The 17,073-nt window shown below is 45.9% G+C and overlaps 1 protein-coding gene across 4 annotated transcripts in view; it reads right to left on the minus strand.

Moving 5' to 3' along the window:
• CSMD2 (CUB and Sushi multiple domains 2) overlaps positions 1 to 17,073 on the minus strand; it is a 291,426-nt gene that overhangs the window by 144,467 nt on the left and 129,886 nt on the right. For all 4 annotated transcript variants that reach the window (XM_062620680.1, XM_062620679.1, XM_062620678.1 and 1 more), the window contains one exon: positions 5,793 to 5,905. In XM_062620680.1, coding sequence (XP_062476664.1) covers positions 5,793 to 5,905 — 113 coding nt within the window. The remainder of the gene's footprint in view (positions 1 to 5,792; positions 5,906 to 17,073) is intronic.

Below are 17,073 nucleotides of genomic sequence, written 5' to 3' on the forward strand. Positions count from 1 at the left end.
GGAATGAAACGCTGAGTTAGGTTCACCCAGTTCTACTGATGCAGTTATTCCATGAACACATTGTGCTGTAAAGCCATTTTCTGCTTCTGTGGGAATACAGCGCTCAAATGAACACCCATAGCCTAAGGACTGCAAACATGATCTGTGTGAACAGTACACTCAGAGATGCAGTAAGATAGCAGGAAAAAGCAGAGCCATATTAAACCCATATTACTGGCAAAGGATAAATTCACAGAGCCGCTACGAGTAGCCACAGGAGCATCAATGATAAAATCTGCATCGTGGCTCTACCAGAGGTCCTGTTGTGACCATCCCCTTTAAACATCATCCAGAAGATGAGAAAACACAAGGGTAGCATCGAGATTTCCAACCATCCATCACCAGGGGAGTCCTGTCCTTCCTCCCAACATGAAAATTCACATATGCTAGAGATTGGAAGGGACCTCGAAAGATCATTCCCCATGTAACCAAGCAGCTATTTGTTTTTATTATCTGGACTTGGCTGTTACCGAGGCTCTCTCAACACAAGAGGGTTCTGCACAAACCCCACACTGTCAAAACCATCTGGATACCGGCAGACAGACAGTGGCTTCCTGCAGCACGCACACCAGTATTTTTTACTAACACACAGGATTCGTACTGGCACATTTGAAGTTAATGTGGTTAAAAAACAATCTCCCAGCAGAAAGCATGATGTCCAAACCACTTTATAGGATCCTTTTGCTGATGAGCCAGTCCTTATCTATGGAGGAAAACAGCCTGTCTTCCACTTCAAACTGTTCTTTTCTTGTTCGTTATCTTGTCATACTTTCATCCCTAAATTAGCACATTTCTAAGACAAAGTTGTCAAGAAAAATTACTGATACAACTAACAAGGGGGTTTTAATCATGCTTTTCTTGCCTTTAAGGAAAAAAAATCTGTTTATAACATCTGTTTGCAGGAACTTCAGACAGGGAGATGTCAAGTATCATTCCTTGAAGCTTACCTAAAGTAGTGCTTCCCGGAGCTAGATGCTAGCTTGGAGCTTTTTGTTCATCGTTTGGTTACAGCTTTCTGCTTTCTCTTAAAATAAAGCAGTTACAGCTCACACTGAGAGCTGGATCAGGACTCGGGGCACGGGGGTCTCCCCAGAGCAGAGGGGGAGAATCCCCTCCCTTGACCTGCTGCTCACGCTCTGGGGATGCGGCCCAGAGCATGGGGGTTCTGGGCTGCAAGTGCTCACTGCTGGGCCCTGGGGAGCTTCTCCTCACTCCACAAAATACTAGACTGGGATTGGGAAGAGTTTGCAGGGTGCTTCCTACAGACACTCCACAGCACTGGACCCATCGTCAGCGCTGAAGAGGTCCTGCTCTGCTCCTCCTCATTGGCGCTGCAGTTAAAGGCTCTCTGGCACTTTCCAAACAAGCACAAGGATAACCTCGTGGGCACGGCCAGTCCTCCCTCCCAGTCAATAAAACACAGAGCAGCCCAGCTACCCCAGGCTGAAGTTGAGCTCTGGCAGGATGCACAATGGCTCGTGACTGCAGGATCTAATTCCCTGCGCTCTGAGGTCCTTTGGGGCACAACCGGTGAGACAGCAGCTTTATAAAAATAATCTCCATTTTTTACATCCTCCGCAACTTCCCATCCCAAATTCCATTACCCAATTAGCTGTGATTGTTTCCCCGAGCCACACACAGAGAGGTGCAGGGCTGCTGATTTCTGCATGATTAAGTAACCCTGCGCATTAAAGGACAAGGAAAGCTTTCCTATCACGTGTCTATGCCCCGCAGCAGGCACCCATGCTGACCCCACGGATGGGGCGATGCATCCCTGGGAGGATCAGCTCCTGTCCTCAGGGAACGGGCTGTTCAGTAGGACCTAAAGCAACCTGCAGTCACTTCAGAGGGCTGCTCATCATCACAGAGTCCAGCAGAAGGCAATGGGCACCGAGGTCACAGCTTCAATACATCTGGACTGCACTCTCGTAAGGACATACTCATAACAAAGTCCATATTCCTTCCTGCCTTCCGGAACCTGCGAGCAGACAGAGCCCCGCTCCGAGTTCATGGCTAATGGAAAGCCCAGCTCCAAAACACCCAACAGTAATGAAAACAAGCAGCAGAAACCAGACATTCATTACTAAGGATCAATCCTAAAATACAGAGACTAAACCGCATTACCCATGAAGTATATGCTCCCCTAATTGCATCGTGTCTCTTTGAACAATAATTGATAAAGAGAGATCACTACAGACTCTCCTCTTAATCCCTCATTTTGCTTGCAACATGGAGACGTAATGATGAAAGTCAAGCTTTACAAATGACTCAATTTAGATTAGAACAAGTCAGAATACAGCATCACCTGCTTTTTAAAATAATAAATAAGAACAATTCTCCTCTTCCGTGCCCTCAAATTTCTGCTTTATGAAAATCTATTTTGTTTAGAAATCAGAATGTGGAACACGACTACAAAGGACTGTGTCAGGATAATTGGATGAACCGAAATTCCTCTGTTTTCTGGAGAGGTTTTGCTGCTCACACGTATCTGATAGATCTAATGGAATACTCAGCGTCCTGTCACATTTGAAAGATGACATCACGAAGCTTTCCCAGCGAGCAGGCAGTCTGTGGTGTTTCTTTTAAACCACTTCATGTTGCTCAAAATGAGGATTTAAGGAGGCATTTCTTTATTTTTAATTTGGAAAACAGCATTTCAGCAAAAATCCATTCCAGGAACCTCTGTTCCCCTTGCTGGGGAACGCTATTAAATACAGATTTGCCTGAATCTCTTTTCCTCCTCCTTGGGGTGATTTAGTATCTTAAGATCAGAGACTGGTTTGGGTTGGAAGGGACCTCAAAGCTCCTCCAGCTCCAACCCCTGCCACGGGCAGGGACCCCTTCCACTGGAGCAGCTTGCTCCAAGCCCTGTGTCCAACCTGGCCTTGAGCACTGCCAGGGATGGGGCAGCCACAGCTTCTCTGGGCACCCTGTGCCAGCGCCTCAGCACCCTCACAGGGAAGAGCTTCTGCCTAAGAGCTCATCTCAGTCTCCCCTCTGCAGGTTAAAGTCATTCCCCTTGGCCTGTCCCTGCAGCTCTTATATCATGTAGGACACTATGGCAGGTTGCTTATAGGGATCCTTACTTGAGATGTAGGTGAAGAGAAACACCCTTGAATGCATCCACTTTGAAACTCCTCATTTATGCCTTCCACCAGCTACCCTAAGCAATGGCTTTTTAGGAGTCAGAGCCTACAACAAGCACCAGGATTTTCTCATCTCTGCCTCTCTCAGGATTGCCCAAGAGACCTAACAGGTTGCACAGCATAAGCCATAACCCCTTTGCAGCCCAAGCTGTGATTCAAGATGGATATTGACAGATCTGTTAAAAATGAAGCATTTATATTTCTAGACACATATATATATCCTTAAAAGCCATTTAAGTGGTGGGGTATGTGCCACAGATAGTTCATCAGAGCGCTCCTCAGGGCGACAGGCCTGTGGGTATTCTGCACTGTGCTATGGGCGACACTCACCCTCATTCATCTTCCCACCAGCGCGTGGAAGACAGAAGGGGAAGGGAATGGGGTGGGGAGATCAATAACAAATGTAATTATGTGTTGGTAAATCAGCTAAAAAGCAATTTGGGATCCAACTTGTGTCATAAAATATGTGGAGAGATGGACTACAGCAGCCAGAGCATTACTTAGATCTGTTTAGCATCGCTTTAAATTCAGCAACATTTTCATTGCCTCATTTACAGCCCCTCATCACTATGTGACAGGGGGATGACACCCAGCTGTGCTGTCACCTGCTCCCAGCGAGGCACTTCGACCTTGTTTTCTTACCACATGCAGGTTTGCTTACCACCTCTGGGGAAAGAAGGCAGAAGGAGTGGGAGGAAGGAAAAGAGATCGATGCACTGATTTCTCCACAGTCCATTTTATTTGCTTTTACAGGGCATGGGGAAAAAAGTATCTGCAGGAATGCAAGATTATTTTAACTCTCCCTGGAAGGGAACAAATTGACTGTATTGAGCAAAGAAAACCTGTATACAGGCTGATTATATCTAACCTTGCTTTTATATTCACAAAGAGATTTCCAAATTAGGGCAAGGATTAGGAAGAGCCGAAACAGAACTTACGTTCTGCTAAAGCTAAGATTCAACATTAAACAAGCTGGAAAGGAAACTATTTTCTTACAGATTATCAGCAAAGCCAGATACTGTCACAGAGGATATAAGATGTTGACAAATTATGTACATACATGTCTTTGGAAAACAGACAGATTCATCCTAAGCCTCTCTTCCTTCTCTTGGACAGTGCTGGGGCTTGCTTCAGTGCTACTGCTGAAACACATCTTAGCTGCTCTATTTCCTATGGTATTACACACCCTCTTCTGGATGTATTTATCCCCATTAAAATACTTATGTTCAAGCAAGGTCACGCTCCTATGAAAAGGACGTCACGTTTTGAAGTGGCATTGGCATCTCAATGTTCTACAGGCACAGCATCCCTGGCTGCAAACATCCCGCCTTTATACCCGGTTTGCTTCTTGTTCTAAGTACCGAAATCTTCCCGAACTTAAAGAACCTGACAAGCTCCACAAAAACCAGCACATGTGTGACAATCTCAGCGTCAGATTCCCTTCACCAGGAGGCAGAGGTTATTCAGTGCCATTTCAAGAGCACGTTTTCAAGCACATCTTTTCAACGCTCAAAACACAGCAGCACAGCTCATTACCAACAAAACAGTTTCCAGGGAGTGCGCTAGATTAGAACCCTCTGACATTTACCTAATCAGAGGAAATTATAACAGTAATCTTTACTGTTCTATTTCAGAAAAAAGCATGATTCAGACAGGTGTTTTAATAGAAAGCAGCAATCATGACAGCAAAGGAAAATGTCACATCAAAAGCCATCGGCTGCACAGAGTCATTTGTTACACAGCAAAACCAACAGGGTTTTCCTTAGAATTTCAAGTGGTTTGTATGTTAAAGGAAAGCAGGGGAAGTTAAATAGCAATAGTGATTCATAGAGTAAAGGCCACACTGGGGCCATGACAACACTGCTAAGTCTAAACAAGCAGGGAATGAACACGCAGGGCAGGTCTGGAGATTTAGCAAAGGAAACTCCTCTCTCTTCCACTTTATTCCTTTAACATCCTGGTCTATAGCTATGGCACTTCTCATCAAACTCCTATTCCTTCCTTTTCAGGAAAGCTGAACGGCACTGACACAAACCCCCAGAGGGTGGATAAGGAGCTGGATGTCATTCCTGCTCCTTCCCTGCTTCATTTTCCCTCTCCCTGCTCCTGCCTGAAGCAACGCTGCACCCACAAAGTCCTTCTGAGTCCTCAGAAAGGATGGTGTCAGTTGCTGAAGGCATCCACTAACCCCCTGCTTTGGTGACCATTTGGTCCCAGACAGGCTGCACCAATGGGATGACCAGTAAAGGCAAAACAGCTTACACCTCATTCACAGGCTCAGTTCCCCCCCCACCTGAGCAGCATGTAAATGTAGACAACAGTCTCTGTGGGACTCCAGACAGCACCTCATCTGTCCCACGTGTCCCACACAGAACCTTCCACACACCTGCACATAAAGGAACATCTCTACCAACAAAGTATACAGTGAAAACGAATATACCTGCAGCTCTCGTGTTTGTGCTGCCAGCGGCAGCTCCCCTCACGACAAAGCCTGGACACCCACTTGGAAAATGAAACCAGGACAGAAGGAGCATGCAGGAAGTTAGCTGGAGATTCCTAGGGAGAAGCAGTTCGGCTACACACACCCTGCGAACAGTGAGCGCTCACCTTGATACTGGGCGCTGAACCCCTTCTGCCTGTGGTTGCCATCGGATGTGAAGTGAAGCCGCAGCCAGTTTTTACTGCTGATAACAGGGGGAGGCAAATTCATCCCAGTAAACCTGCAAGAAAGCACCAACAGGCAAACGTTATGACTGAGAATTACACCCCAAATACCCCTCCTTCCAGGTTATCTCCTGCTAATGAATGCAGGGAATGCTGAACGAGAACCAGGTGCTCAAAGAACACCCCCCATACACCCCACGGCTGTTTCCTTCCCACTCCTTGCTTGTCTTCCCATCTCCCAGTTACACATTTGTAATTACTGGGGTTTCCATTCCTCCCTGCTAAGGCAAAGGAGCAAGAAGCAATGCTGTATGATCTATCCCAACGTGGAGAAGATTACAGCCATCAAACATGAGGTGGAGAGCCCCACAGCCCATTAACAGTCCTTCAGCAACTGTTTTCTTTATACCTCTTTATACCTTTCTTTTAGAAGAATGTATTAAGCAGTTTGCTTTATTAAATTCCAGCTCATAAGTCTTGGCTGAGCTGTCACATGCCAAGTCTTAGTCCCAAACAATGTTTACCTAAGGCACAGCACATCTGAATTGAGGTCTGAAATGGTCACATTGATCACAGTGAGGGGAACAACACAGCCATGACAAAAGCTATTATGGAATCCTATTATTGTTAATGAAAGCCCAGTTCAGGTCTTAATGACAGACTGTCACTTAATTTAAAATTATTGGCTTCCAATACCTGTGCTTCTTTAGATGAAGGTAAAAGGATCCTGGAAATCTATGCCCATTCAAAAGGATACCTCACATTTCATTACCACACATTTTCAACAGCAGAATGGACAGCCGAGGAAATGTTTCACAAGTCCTTTGCTCAGCTACCACCTCCAAAGGTGAACTTGCCTTTTGCTAAGGCAATCAGCAGGACGGCAGGATGGTGCTCAGCAGCACTGATTAATGTAGATGAACCACGACGTCATCCTGCTCCGCTTGCTAATGACAGTGGGGATGGTTACACGGCATAACTAATGCATCTCTGCCACCTACAGTACAGCTTTAAACCCTGTGCTACGATTCTGCAGCATCCCGCCACAAGACGAAACCTGACTGGGAACATTCTTCACACCCTTCAACTGTTGAAGACTTCCTGCTCGTTCCCCTATTGATCATCTTCATCTCATTTTGGCAGAGCCCTCTGAAATACAAGGGGGTGTAAAAACGGATTCCATGTGGCCTCCCACCACCCTTGGCTAACTCAAAGCCAGCTGAACCAATTTCATGTGAAGCTTCTCCAAACTACTTACTTCAAACAAACATATCTGGGGCCGAGATCAAACCGGGGATCCTAAACCCAACTCTGAGAACGTTACTATGGCTGGTTGTTATGACAACTTAATACTCTTACCCCCAAAGGCTATTTTATTACTCAGTCTGAATCAATAGCCAAACTTTCATATATCATCTTTAGGTATGCAGAGGAAATTTCACTTTATTAACTGTGGGAACCCAGTAATTCAATTGCCTGATATAAAACCCAGAAAACAATAACATTAACTTGCCTGAATAAGGCAGAATTTGACTCTTCTGTCCTCAATTCCACTGCTTGTTTAAAATACACATACCCTTTTGAGAAGGGGATTGAGCAGCCTGCAGTAATCTGCTTACACACACTTCATTTCAGGTACATGAACAGTCCAATACTAACTTCCAGGATCCTGCATATGCAAAGTGCCTGAATCGCACCAGCTGAGGCAATTAACACATTGAAAATCAATTAGAAAAATAATGGATTGCACAACTTGCTACCTTTGCAATAGCAAAAATTATTAATAAAGGCAAAGCAGGAGCAGAGTAAAATAATCAATCATAACCACAGCGCTCTGACCCACTCTGCACTGTTGTAAAGAAATAGAGAAGATTTAGGGTGAACAAAAATGGTCCCCGAGTTTCCTGCATGGAAATCTTCATCAGCCCTGTATGTCACTTGCTTAAGACACTGTCAGCTTTTTGAAAGGACCAAATCGGCCAAGAAATCACTGCCAGGTCCTCAATTCCATATACACCACTGCTCAAAGTCAGCACACAAACCCACCATAGCCACCACGGCTCTAGTCTTACAGACTCCCCTTTTTCTCCCTTTTGTAGTCCTATCCCTTTTATCTCCGAAGTTAAACAGCTCATTGTTAACACCAGGCTGCAGGTTGGGGTACTTAGAGCTAGTTTAGATCCCAGCTCCTGCTGATCATCAGTGCCCGACACAGGACAGCCCAAGACACACCAACAGCGACAGCAAAAAGAAAGAAGCTGCTAAATCATGAGGTCCCAGCAGCAGAGCAGCTCTGCACGTGTCAGGAACCCAAATGAAATCACTGGAACAAGCACATGGAAACCGACCATGCAACATGTGGAAGTGTGGGGTTTGAGAAGTTTGGGGTTTTAGCTGATTCCAGTTAACAGAATTACTTCAGGAGAATAAAGGCCTTACTCTTTGACTAGTTTTGCTGCTTGCAAAGCTGTAACTTCAGGCTCTGTCTCTGCACTGAGCCCCAAACCCTCCCATACATCCCCCAAGAGGGGAAATCTCTATACAGTGGAAAAGGAATATTTAATCTGTGAATGCCAGGTTGGATGGGGCTTGGAGCAAGCTGCTCTAGTGGAAGGTGTCCCTGACCATGGAGCTGGATGAGCTTTAAGGGCCCTTCCAACCCAAACCATACTGGGATTCTACAATGTTATTTCTTAACATGGCTGGAGCTAGGCATTTAATGGAAAACATCATGCTCACCTGCAGTTAACTACCAGCTTTTCACCATGAGGCTCCCACAGCTTGAAAATAATGATGAGGAAGTATTAATGGTTAACTGATAATGCAATACTTAATTACAGATAAACACAGTTGAACTGAAGCAGCTGCGTGGCCTCTGAATGCAAATGCCCCGGGCTGCTGTCGATGAATCTCAAATGAAAGGGGATGGATGCTCAGTGGGCAGGAGTCCAAGAGCAACCACCCAACCCAGAGGAGCCCCCCAAGTCTCCTGCAGGAGCTACCGGCTCTCTGGCATGGGGGCAACGCCAGGCAGCCCCAGGTAGCACTGCCAAACCCAGCAGCACAAGACAAAGAGGCAGATGACGACAACGGCTGCGACAAGCTCTTGGAGAGGATGCTGATTGTGCCGTGACACAGAGCACACAGTGTCTGCGCTGCCAACTTCTCAAGGTCGCAGTATTTTTCTTTATAAGCCCAACGCTGCCTTGCTGCCTTCAAGAAGAAGGAGGAGCCACGTTACAGGGACCTAGAAATGCACAGAGCTCATTAAAAGAAGCCGAAACTCCCTTCTGCATTCCCCAGCACACTTTTGTGCTACATTATGTGCCCGGAATTTTCAGCACCCACCATTAGCTCAATAAATGATTGAATTTCTAACAGTCCAGTGAGTCATGTAAATAAAAGCCCTTCTGTTCTGGAGCCCTGCCACTGCAGTCGTCAGTATTCCAGACTTTTCTTCTTCTCTTTCTTAAATAAGTCTATTAGTAATTTGAAAAACTCCTCAAGCCTCTGTATGTCCACTTCCCCCCTCCTCCCCTTCCTTGCTGCCATCACCAGGAGATATGAATCACTTGATTAAATATTCAGCTTCCTGAATATGGCAACACATTATCTGAAATCTGAGGCTGTGGAATGACTAAGTAGCCATGTAAGAACTGTTTCAGTACAATCAATAATCAGTGCTCACTGATGGGAATTTGGTACCCGTTTTACATTGAGCATCTTTTTACTTCTGGAGTCACTTGGAGAACAAGATGAACTGAGCTTCCAGCTCAGGATGCTGAGGCAGCAAGGACAGGTGAGAACCAGGCTCTTCACCTGTATCCCTGGCCTGGAGATTGAGAATTTCTAGAACAGCCTTTCCCTGAACATTATTTCACCCACGCCTTCATTCGAGCCCCACAAGGACCTTGTTTTGGAGGCTTTCTCTTGTGCTCTACCCATGAGAGATCCTTGAAAGCAGAAGTCACCACTCAAACCACACTGAACACTTTGCATGAGGAAGAACCCATCAGAAGATGCCCAGCAGTGCAGGGTCTGTAAGAAATGAAGTCAACTTGGTCAAGTTTCGAGTGCCTTTGACACCAGTGTCAAGCAACCAGTGCACTGAAATCAATGCTCAGAGAAGACAGGAACCCTTGTCACTGCTCGAAGAGTCGTTGCTTTACCAGCCTCAGAGAAACGCAGTGGTAGTGAGGATTTAAACCCCCTTTTCTTGGTGCCTAAGCCTGACTATCTTCTCCTGCCATTAAAGCTCATTCTATGCACAGTGGATAGAGAACAGATTTTAGCTTTTCACATTTCCCTCTACAGACATTAGGAACAGCCCTTCTGTGTGCTGGCACTGCTCTGAATCCTCGCCCTGTCCCCAGCCCCTCTCCCTGAACGCTGCCTCCAAGTTCAGACGGCCTGTGAAAAACGTGTCTCTGAAGTAACTGATTTTATCCCAAACACTTTCCAATATTGTTTTAACCAGAGCACTAAAGCATCTTTGACTTAACTGAAACCAAAGCCTCCGCAGCGAACACAGTTCCTCCAACTCTGTGATTGCATAATACAGAAAGGTTAATGGTATCAAAACTCCTCTTTTGAGGAAAAGCAATGAAGTGCAGCTTTCAACTAAACTGTTTTATTTCTTTTCTTCCTCTTGTATTTCACATTCGATTCAGGCATTAAATATTTATACCATTCTCTCAGCTATTTGTCCCTTGGCACAATCAGTATTACTGTACACGGGTAGCACTGATTAATCTGCATTCACGCACCATTATCTATTTACAATCCCAATTCCTGCTTTAATTTGGATCCACATGGAGAGCAAGAAAGGGGAAGGAAAAACCAAAAATCAATACAATGTCAGAAAGGGATCTAGAAGCAGGAACAGGGGGAGATCTCTGCAGACAGAAGGGCCAATTTTTAGCAGCCTACACAATTTGATCAGCACGAATTTGACCACAGCACTTCTTAAAGAACCCAAGAACGACGAGCAATTATCGTGTGGGTGTGACAGGAACCGACTGTAGGAGAGTCAAGGCTCACAACTAGAGGTAAGAGCTCCACTTGAAATCACATCATGTCAAGTGGGATACTTTGAGATAATGGATTTAAAGCACGACCTTGAAGGCACGCGCGTGCCCTGATGCTGTCCAGAACCAGGATGCAGTCAAACACCAGCCTCGGTGAGCCCAAACAGATAAAAGGCAAAGGGGCATCACCGAGGCTGCTTCCCCCCACCCCTGAACTCTTCTGGTTTGGGTTCATTTTTCACCAGCAAACAAGCTGAGCTGCAGAGAGCAGGGCACAGACCCAGGGTCACACCAGCACCAGCTCAGGGCAGGGAGCTGAGCTCTGGGCTTCCGTGGTTCAGCTGCTCAGTGTCACCAGCACTGACACCAGCCCAAGCCCTGGCACCCGCAGCACTGCTCTGCCACCTCAGCCTTGAGGTGATCTCCACTTCCTCATAGGCTTTATTACACCAAAGCCTTCAACTATTCAGAGATTCATCTTCCCTTCAGTACAACTGGGGCCAGACTGCAGCAGCTCTTCATATCTGTGTTATTATTCACTTCACCTGTATTTTTAACTTTTCATCCAAGCCTCTACTCAAATTATCATGAGAGCTGTACCATTAATTCTGAACATCTTATTTGAGCATGTCTATTCTCTTAAACAAAGTATACTTAAGCACCTCTAGACCTCATTTTCTGGTCGCTAGAGACATCCCATCACAATGGACTTTTACAAGGGAAATGAATAATTAGATCAAGTTATTGTTCCTTGCTAAATGCTGCAGGGATGGAAAGAACACACCTGCATCTTAAGTCTGTTTCAGAGGCACAGATGCTGAGGCAACGCAGCAAGATCAGCTTCCCACGTCAGCCCACACCTTTGCAAGTGTCAGGCTGTTGACACGTAGATCCCTGGGGACTCCCGACTATGGAGCACCCTGTAACAACGCAGTCTGCAAACAACAAAAATGAACTTCCTGGACCAGTCAGGCTTGTGTCTTGTCGTCAAACGGAGCAGAGACCACCTTCAAGGCTTCAAAGTCCATCATCCGCTTGTTTCTAAGATCCACAGTGGGGCTCCTGGGCCACCCTAACCCCCGGGGAAAGGATTAAACAAGTTGCTGTCTGCAGGAGAGGCAATACTCTCCCAAATGGAACACAGAGCTGCTGAAGAGGACAGGTTCTTTTAGAAAGGGAAGTGTGGTATGCTCAGACATACCATGACCCTACAAACTCCAGTGAACTTGGCATCCCAGACCAGCTCAAGACACTGGAAATGACAGAACAAGAGACGTCTGCTCAAAACCCATCTCATGCAGCAAACGCCACCGTTGCTGTCTTAGGGCTGTAGCACTGAAAATGAGAGAACTCCTCCAACTGGGATTTCACCTCAGTCTTTGTTTCTGGATGAAGCTTAAGGGTAAATCCCTCTCTGATGTAACCAGGTCACAGCACTTCTGGCCTCCAACCCCTGCCACCTTCTTCTTTTCTCCGAATGGACCTACACTGATCGTCTAAGAAAAGAATTCAACTTGAGCTCTAAGAGCAACAAACCAACCCCACAGCCTCGCAGTTACAGCAGTACCTGCCTTTACTCCTTCCAGAAGCTGGTGCTGGAAGGGAAATCTGATTAATTCATCACTTACAGCTTGCTTACCCCTTTTTCCTTCTTTTTCTGCATTCCATCAAAAGATGAAAGTGTTTCCATGCGGCAGCAAAACTTCGCTCATGGACATCAACTTTAATTACTGCTGCTCCCAGATAAATTTGCTGGCTAAACCCGAATCGGTACCTGGGTTTTCTGCAGGAACCTTCACACTGTTCTTGCTGCTCCATTTTTTTATGTGACATTTTCCTACTCAAAGGAGTATAAACCAAATCCTTGGCTGATTCAAGCAGCTCAGCTCCATTGGAGACAAAGCCAAACTAATTGGGGATCTCACAAGACTCCTCTGCTCTCTGCACAGTTATTTCAGTCTCATTAGTTCAGATTCTCTTGGATCTCTGTTAAGATTAATTGCAGTTGCTTGAATGAAAGAAGTGATTCATTAGTCCACATGTGTTTCTGAGCTATCACAACAGAGCAATTCAACAGGTAAAATGGTCTATGAGGAATTCCTATTGAATTTAGCAGGTTTTTATGCATGTACCCACCCACTACCAAGAATCAGTTTCCTAAACTGACTGTATGCAGACACAGTATTACATACATACACATATGCAATATACATGCACATGTTAGATATAAATAAAAGCAAAGGGCTCAACTTGCAGGCAAATACTTTGCTTTCAAGGCATGAAAAGAATTTAGATATTCACTTTCTGAGTAAAATCCTCTCCGGCCCAAAGGCAAATCTTCACCTGCCATGATGAGCAAAATGCAGATGTGCATAAAGGCAACTGTGAAGCACTGGAGATGGCCGTGACCAGGAAGCTGGGCTGCCTTCACTGTAATGCAGCTACAGTCACGTTACAGTCACGTTTCTGAGGTCACAGCGTCACACAGAATCACACACGGGTTTGGGTTGAAGGGACCTCAATGCTCACCCACTTCCAACCCCTACAGCGGGCAGGGACACCTTCCATTAGAGCAGCTTGCTCCAAGCCCCTGTGTCCAACCTGGCCTAAACCTTCCACCCAACCTTCCTCCTGCACAACACGTCAGTGGCTGGGACAGCCCTGCCTACAGGCAGATTCTGGGGACTACTTGCAAACGGGAAGAAAAAGGCCCCCCCAAAGAAAAAGAGCCTTTAGTGCCTCACTGCAAACTGCTTGAATAGAAGGAAGTTAACGAACAGAACAAGCATGTCTCTTTATGGCTCAGAGAAGCAGGGCTGCAGGAGCACAGCCCATCAGCTGTGGTGCCTGGGACTGGGAAAGGACCATACTGCCGAAGCCATGTGTTTGATTACATGCAAGCACTTTCCATAATACTTTTACTGTGGAAATAACATTTGGCTGCAGTGATACAAACAGAAAAAGGTAACAAACACGATTACATTTATTCTATCCAGGAGCAAACAAACACTAATTCAACACAACAGAAGAAAGGCTAATGCAATTGAAGCTTACTAATGCTGCATTGCAAATCCCCCAAAGAAATCTGCTACAGCTTTATTACAATCTCCTCCAAAGCCATTCTGCTTTACTATCAGTGCTACAGAGATTGTTTTTCCCAGCGCAGGCAGAGCTAGATGTGTTGATAACAAGGAGACTGTATTTATTACTAGATAAACAACAAGCATTTCCATTGCTGCACGCACAGATACAACTCATGGCTCTGTCAGCCTAATAATGCACTGAAGTTCCATTAAATCTGGACTCCATTCCATGGCAGGGCGGTTGGAACTGGATGATCTGAAGGGCCTTTCCGACATAACTATTCCATGATTCTATTGACAGATGAGGCTGGAAAGCCAGAGAGCAGGTCTGCAAACCATTCAGCCCCCAAAATTTTGCAGACTGAGAACCAAGAAGCTGAAAGACAATTTGAACCGATGCCGCCCTGCACTGCCCAGCTCTACAATGTCACAGGAACACTGGAAGATGCTAAGCTTAAGGGACAACTGGAGTTGGACTGAACCTCAGCCGCATTCAGACTGAACCTCAGCCGCATTCAGACTACATGCAGAAGTTCATGATTGTCCTATTTTCTTCTATGGACTCTTCCTTCACAGCCTGGCACTGTTTGCCAGCTACCGGGCTACTTGCAGGTATGCTTTCATCAAACACGAGATGGGCACTGAGGAATTAAGAGGAGACATATCTGTGCCTGCTCTGATAACCTGCCAGGCTCCTGAAGAAAGAGCATCCTTAGAAAAGAGGTGGAAAGGAGACAGTCACCCCTCTGAAGTCCCAAGGGACGCTTACCAGGTTGAGCACCATATCCACAAGTCATCTGTCAGCCACCACAGTGAGGCAGGGGACATTGGCTGCCACCAGCCCAGCCCATGTGCCACCTCCTGAAGACAACCTGAAGCCCTGGCTTTTCACATTTGTTTTTGCAGTTCCTACAGAGGCTCTTTCACAGCGGAGCAAAAAGTCACAGAAACTCGGGAGAAAACAAGATTTGGAAAGGGAGGCTGGGATTAGTGACAGCTCCATGAAGACTTGTTAAAACCACAACAAAATTAGAAATCACAACAAGATGCAAAGCAGTCGCAGGAAGAAAGGAACCAGAAACTGCAACTTCTTTGAAGCCAAGACTTATTTTCTGGCTTCACATTTAGCACAGTGGGATGTGGAGGTTACCAGAGTTTCTACAGGAGACTGCAACTTAACGCTGCTAACAAATAATGGCACCCAAATGCTGAAATACAGCTTCAGAGGCAGGGTACTTGGGCCTCCCTTTCAGAGATGAAGGGAACTGATGGGCTGTGTAACAAGGTGAGCCGGTAAAGCCCCCAGAGAAAGGTAAACCAGGTCTAATGGCTGCTGCCTCCAGGCAAAAGTCTGAACCGATCAAGTGATGAATGGCCCCTGGGTGCCAGTGCTCGGCAGCAGCTCAGTTCCCTGCTCTTCCCACCAGCTCCTCCAGAACAGGACACTGATGGATGACAGCAGAACGGAGCTCAGGGAGCAGCACATCCTGTCCATCCCCCCGCCTCCATCAACACAGGAGGCTGAAGGCTTTAATTATGTCTATTGTATCTTGATCATCTTCAAGTGTGCAGGAGCCCGGAATTGAAGGCAACATCCCTCCTGGCCCAAAGTTACAGCTCCACAGATTGCTCATGTGGTGGCTCAACATTTTACTGCATTGTGGGTTCTTGGCTCTTGCTTAGACCATGAAAAAAGCACTGCTTTGTTACAGAAGGCCTGCAGAAAGATGGAGCTGGGTCCACCACTTCTGTACTTCTGGGTATTTACAGACAGAAACTGCATTTCCCATCTTTTTAGCAGACAGAACAATTCTGAACTATCACGGTCAAGACTGTTTTAGGTGGTAACTTCCAGTTGCAGTAGGGTGACAGCAAGACTAGAATCTTTGTTGAAAAGAGCTTAGTGGAACCATCTGCTTATTTACTCTAGATATTAATTCAGCATGAAGTCCAAGATATATGAAAAGCAGCATAATGGCTTCAAGCCAAATCCACAGAAGCTGCTTTGTCCCCAAACTCCAGCCTCAAACCTGCTCTAAATTCTTTAAGCAAGGGCCTTCCTGTACCCTCTCTACAGCGAGCACCAAGCACAGCAGCATCCTGAAGCAGGGCACGGCTCTTGGCCATTTCTAGCATTCAGCATCACCACCCAGAGCCAGAGTTAATGCTAAACCAGGGATTCTTACCAAAGTCTAATCCCAAGATCTCTTGTGCAGTAATACCTAGATCCAAGATATAATTTGACCAAATAATACACTCTAAGGCAGGATTTCCATTGGCAGGCTTTCGACCAGACTCTAGGTTTTGCTGCAAGTATGTCTTACAAGAGGCAAACCCAAAGGTTTACCACTCCTCATGCAGAGTAGGCCAAGAACAAGCTGGAGTCTGCTCCATCATATACACTGGCTGATTTTGAGTAGCAGACCCAAACCTGTTCCCATTTACACTCCACCTCCGCAGGATCACACCCCCAGGCTAGGAAGTACAGGTCTCATCCTTAGCCTCCCCCAGAGCAGCACACAACCTTCCCCTCTTCAACGTCTCTATTTGACATTGAATCAACACCGTTGTTTAGCAACCTCCTGTGTTGCTTAAAGCTTACTGTGACAGGTATGCAACAGTTTCTTGCGCTAACTTTCAGCTACTACCAAGAGAATGCAGTTTCCCCTCCTTCTCGGTATAGCCACGTGTGTTTATACAGTGACAGTATGCGCCTTCATCATCTCCTACGTTTATTTCCATGGTAATTTCCTTCTCCAGACCTCATTAGCTGTCTTTCTGGGAATTTGTTTCCGATCTTATATTTATACACAACTGGCATTCCCTCCACACACGACAGCTGCTGGAAAGTTATATATATCCCATTAGCAAACAATAAAACAATGTCTGGAAAATCTGTCTGTAAAGCTTGAAGAGCTTTGCTGCAAGTTGGGATCATTCTTTATTATTAACATTAAACTCCAATTTCTGAATATTCTAGCTGAAATTTGTCTTCATGGAAGATGCTCTGGTAGACGGGTGAGGTGGACTGCAGGCCAGCTGCAAAGAAGCTGCTCCGTATTGCCATACTGCTGTACCCAAACCCTTGCATGCTTGCTCAAACTTCCATTCAGA

This window comes from Pezoporus occidentalis, unplaced genomic scaffold (genome assembly GCF_034315485.1).
Source record: "Pezoporus occidentalis ecotype Australia unplaced genomic scaffold, CSIRO_AGI_Poc_V1 ctg223, whole genome shotgun sequence".
NCBI lineage: Eukaryota > Metazoa > Chordata > Aves > Psittaciformes > Psittacidae > Pezoporus > Pezoporus occidentalis.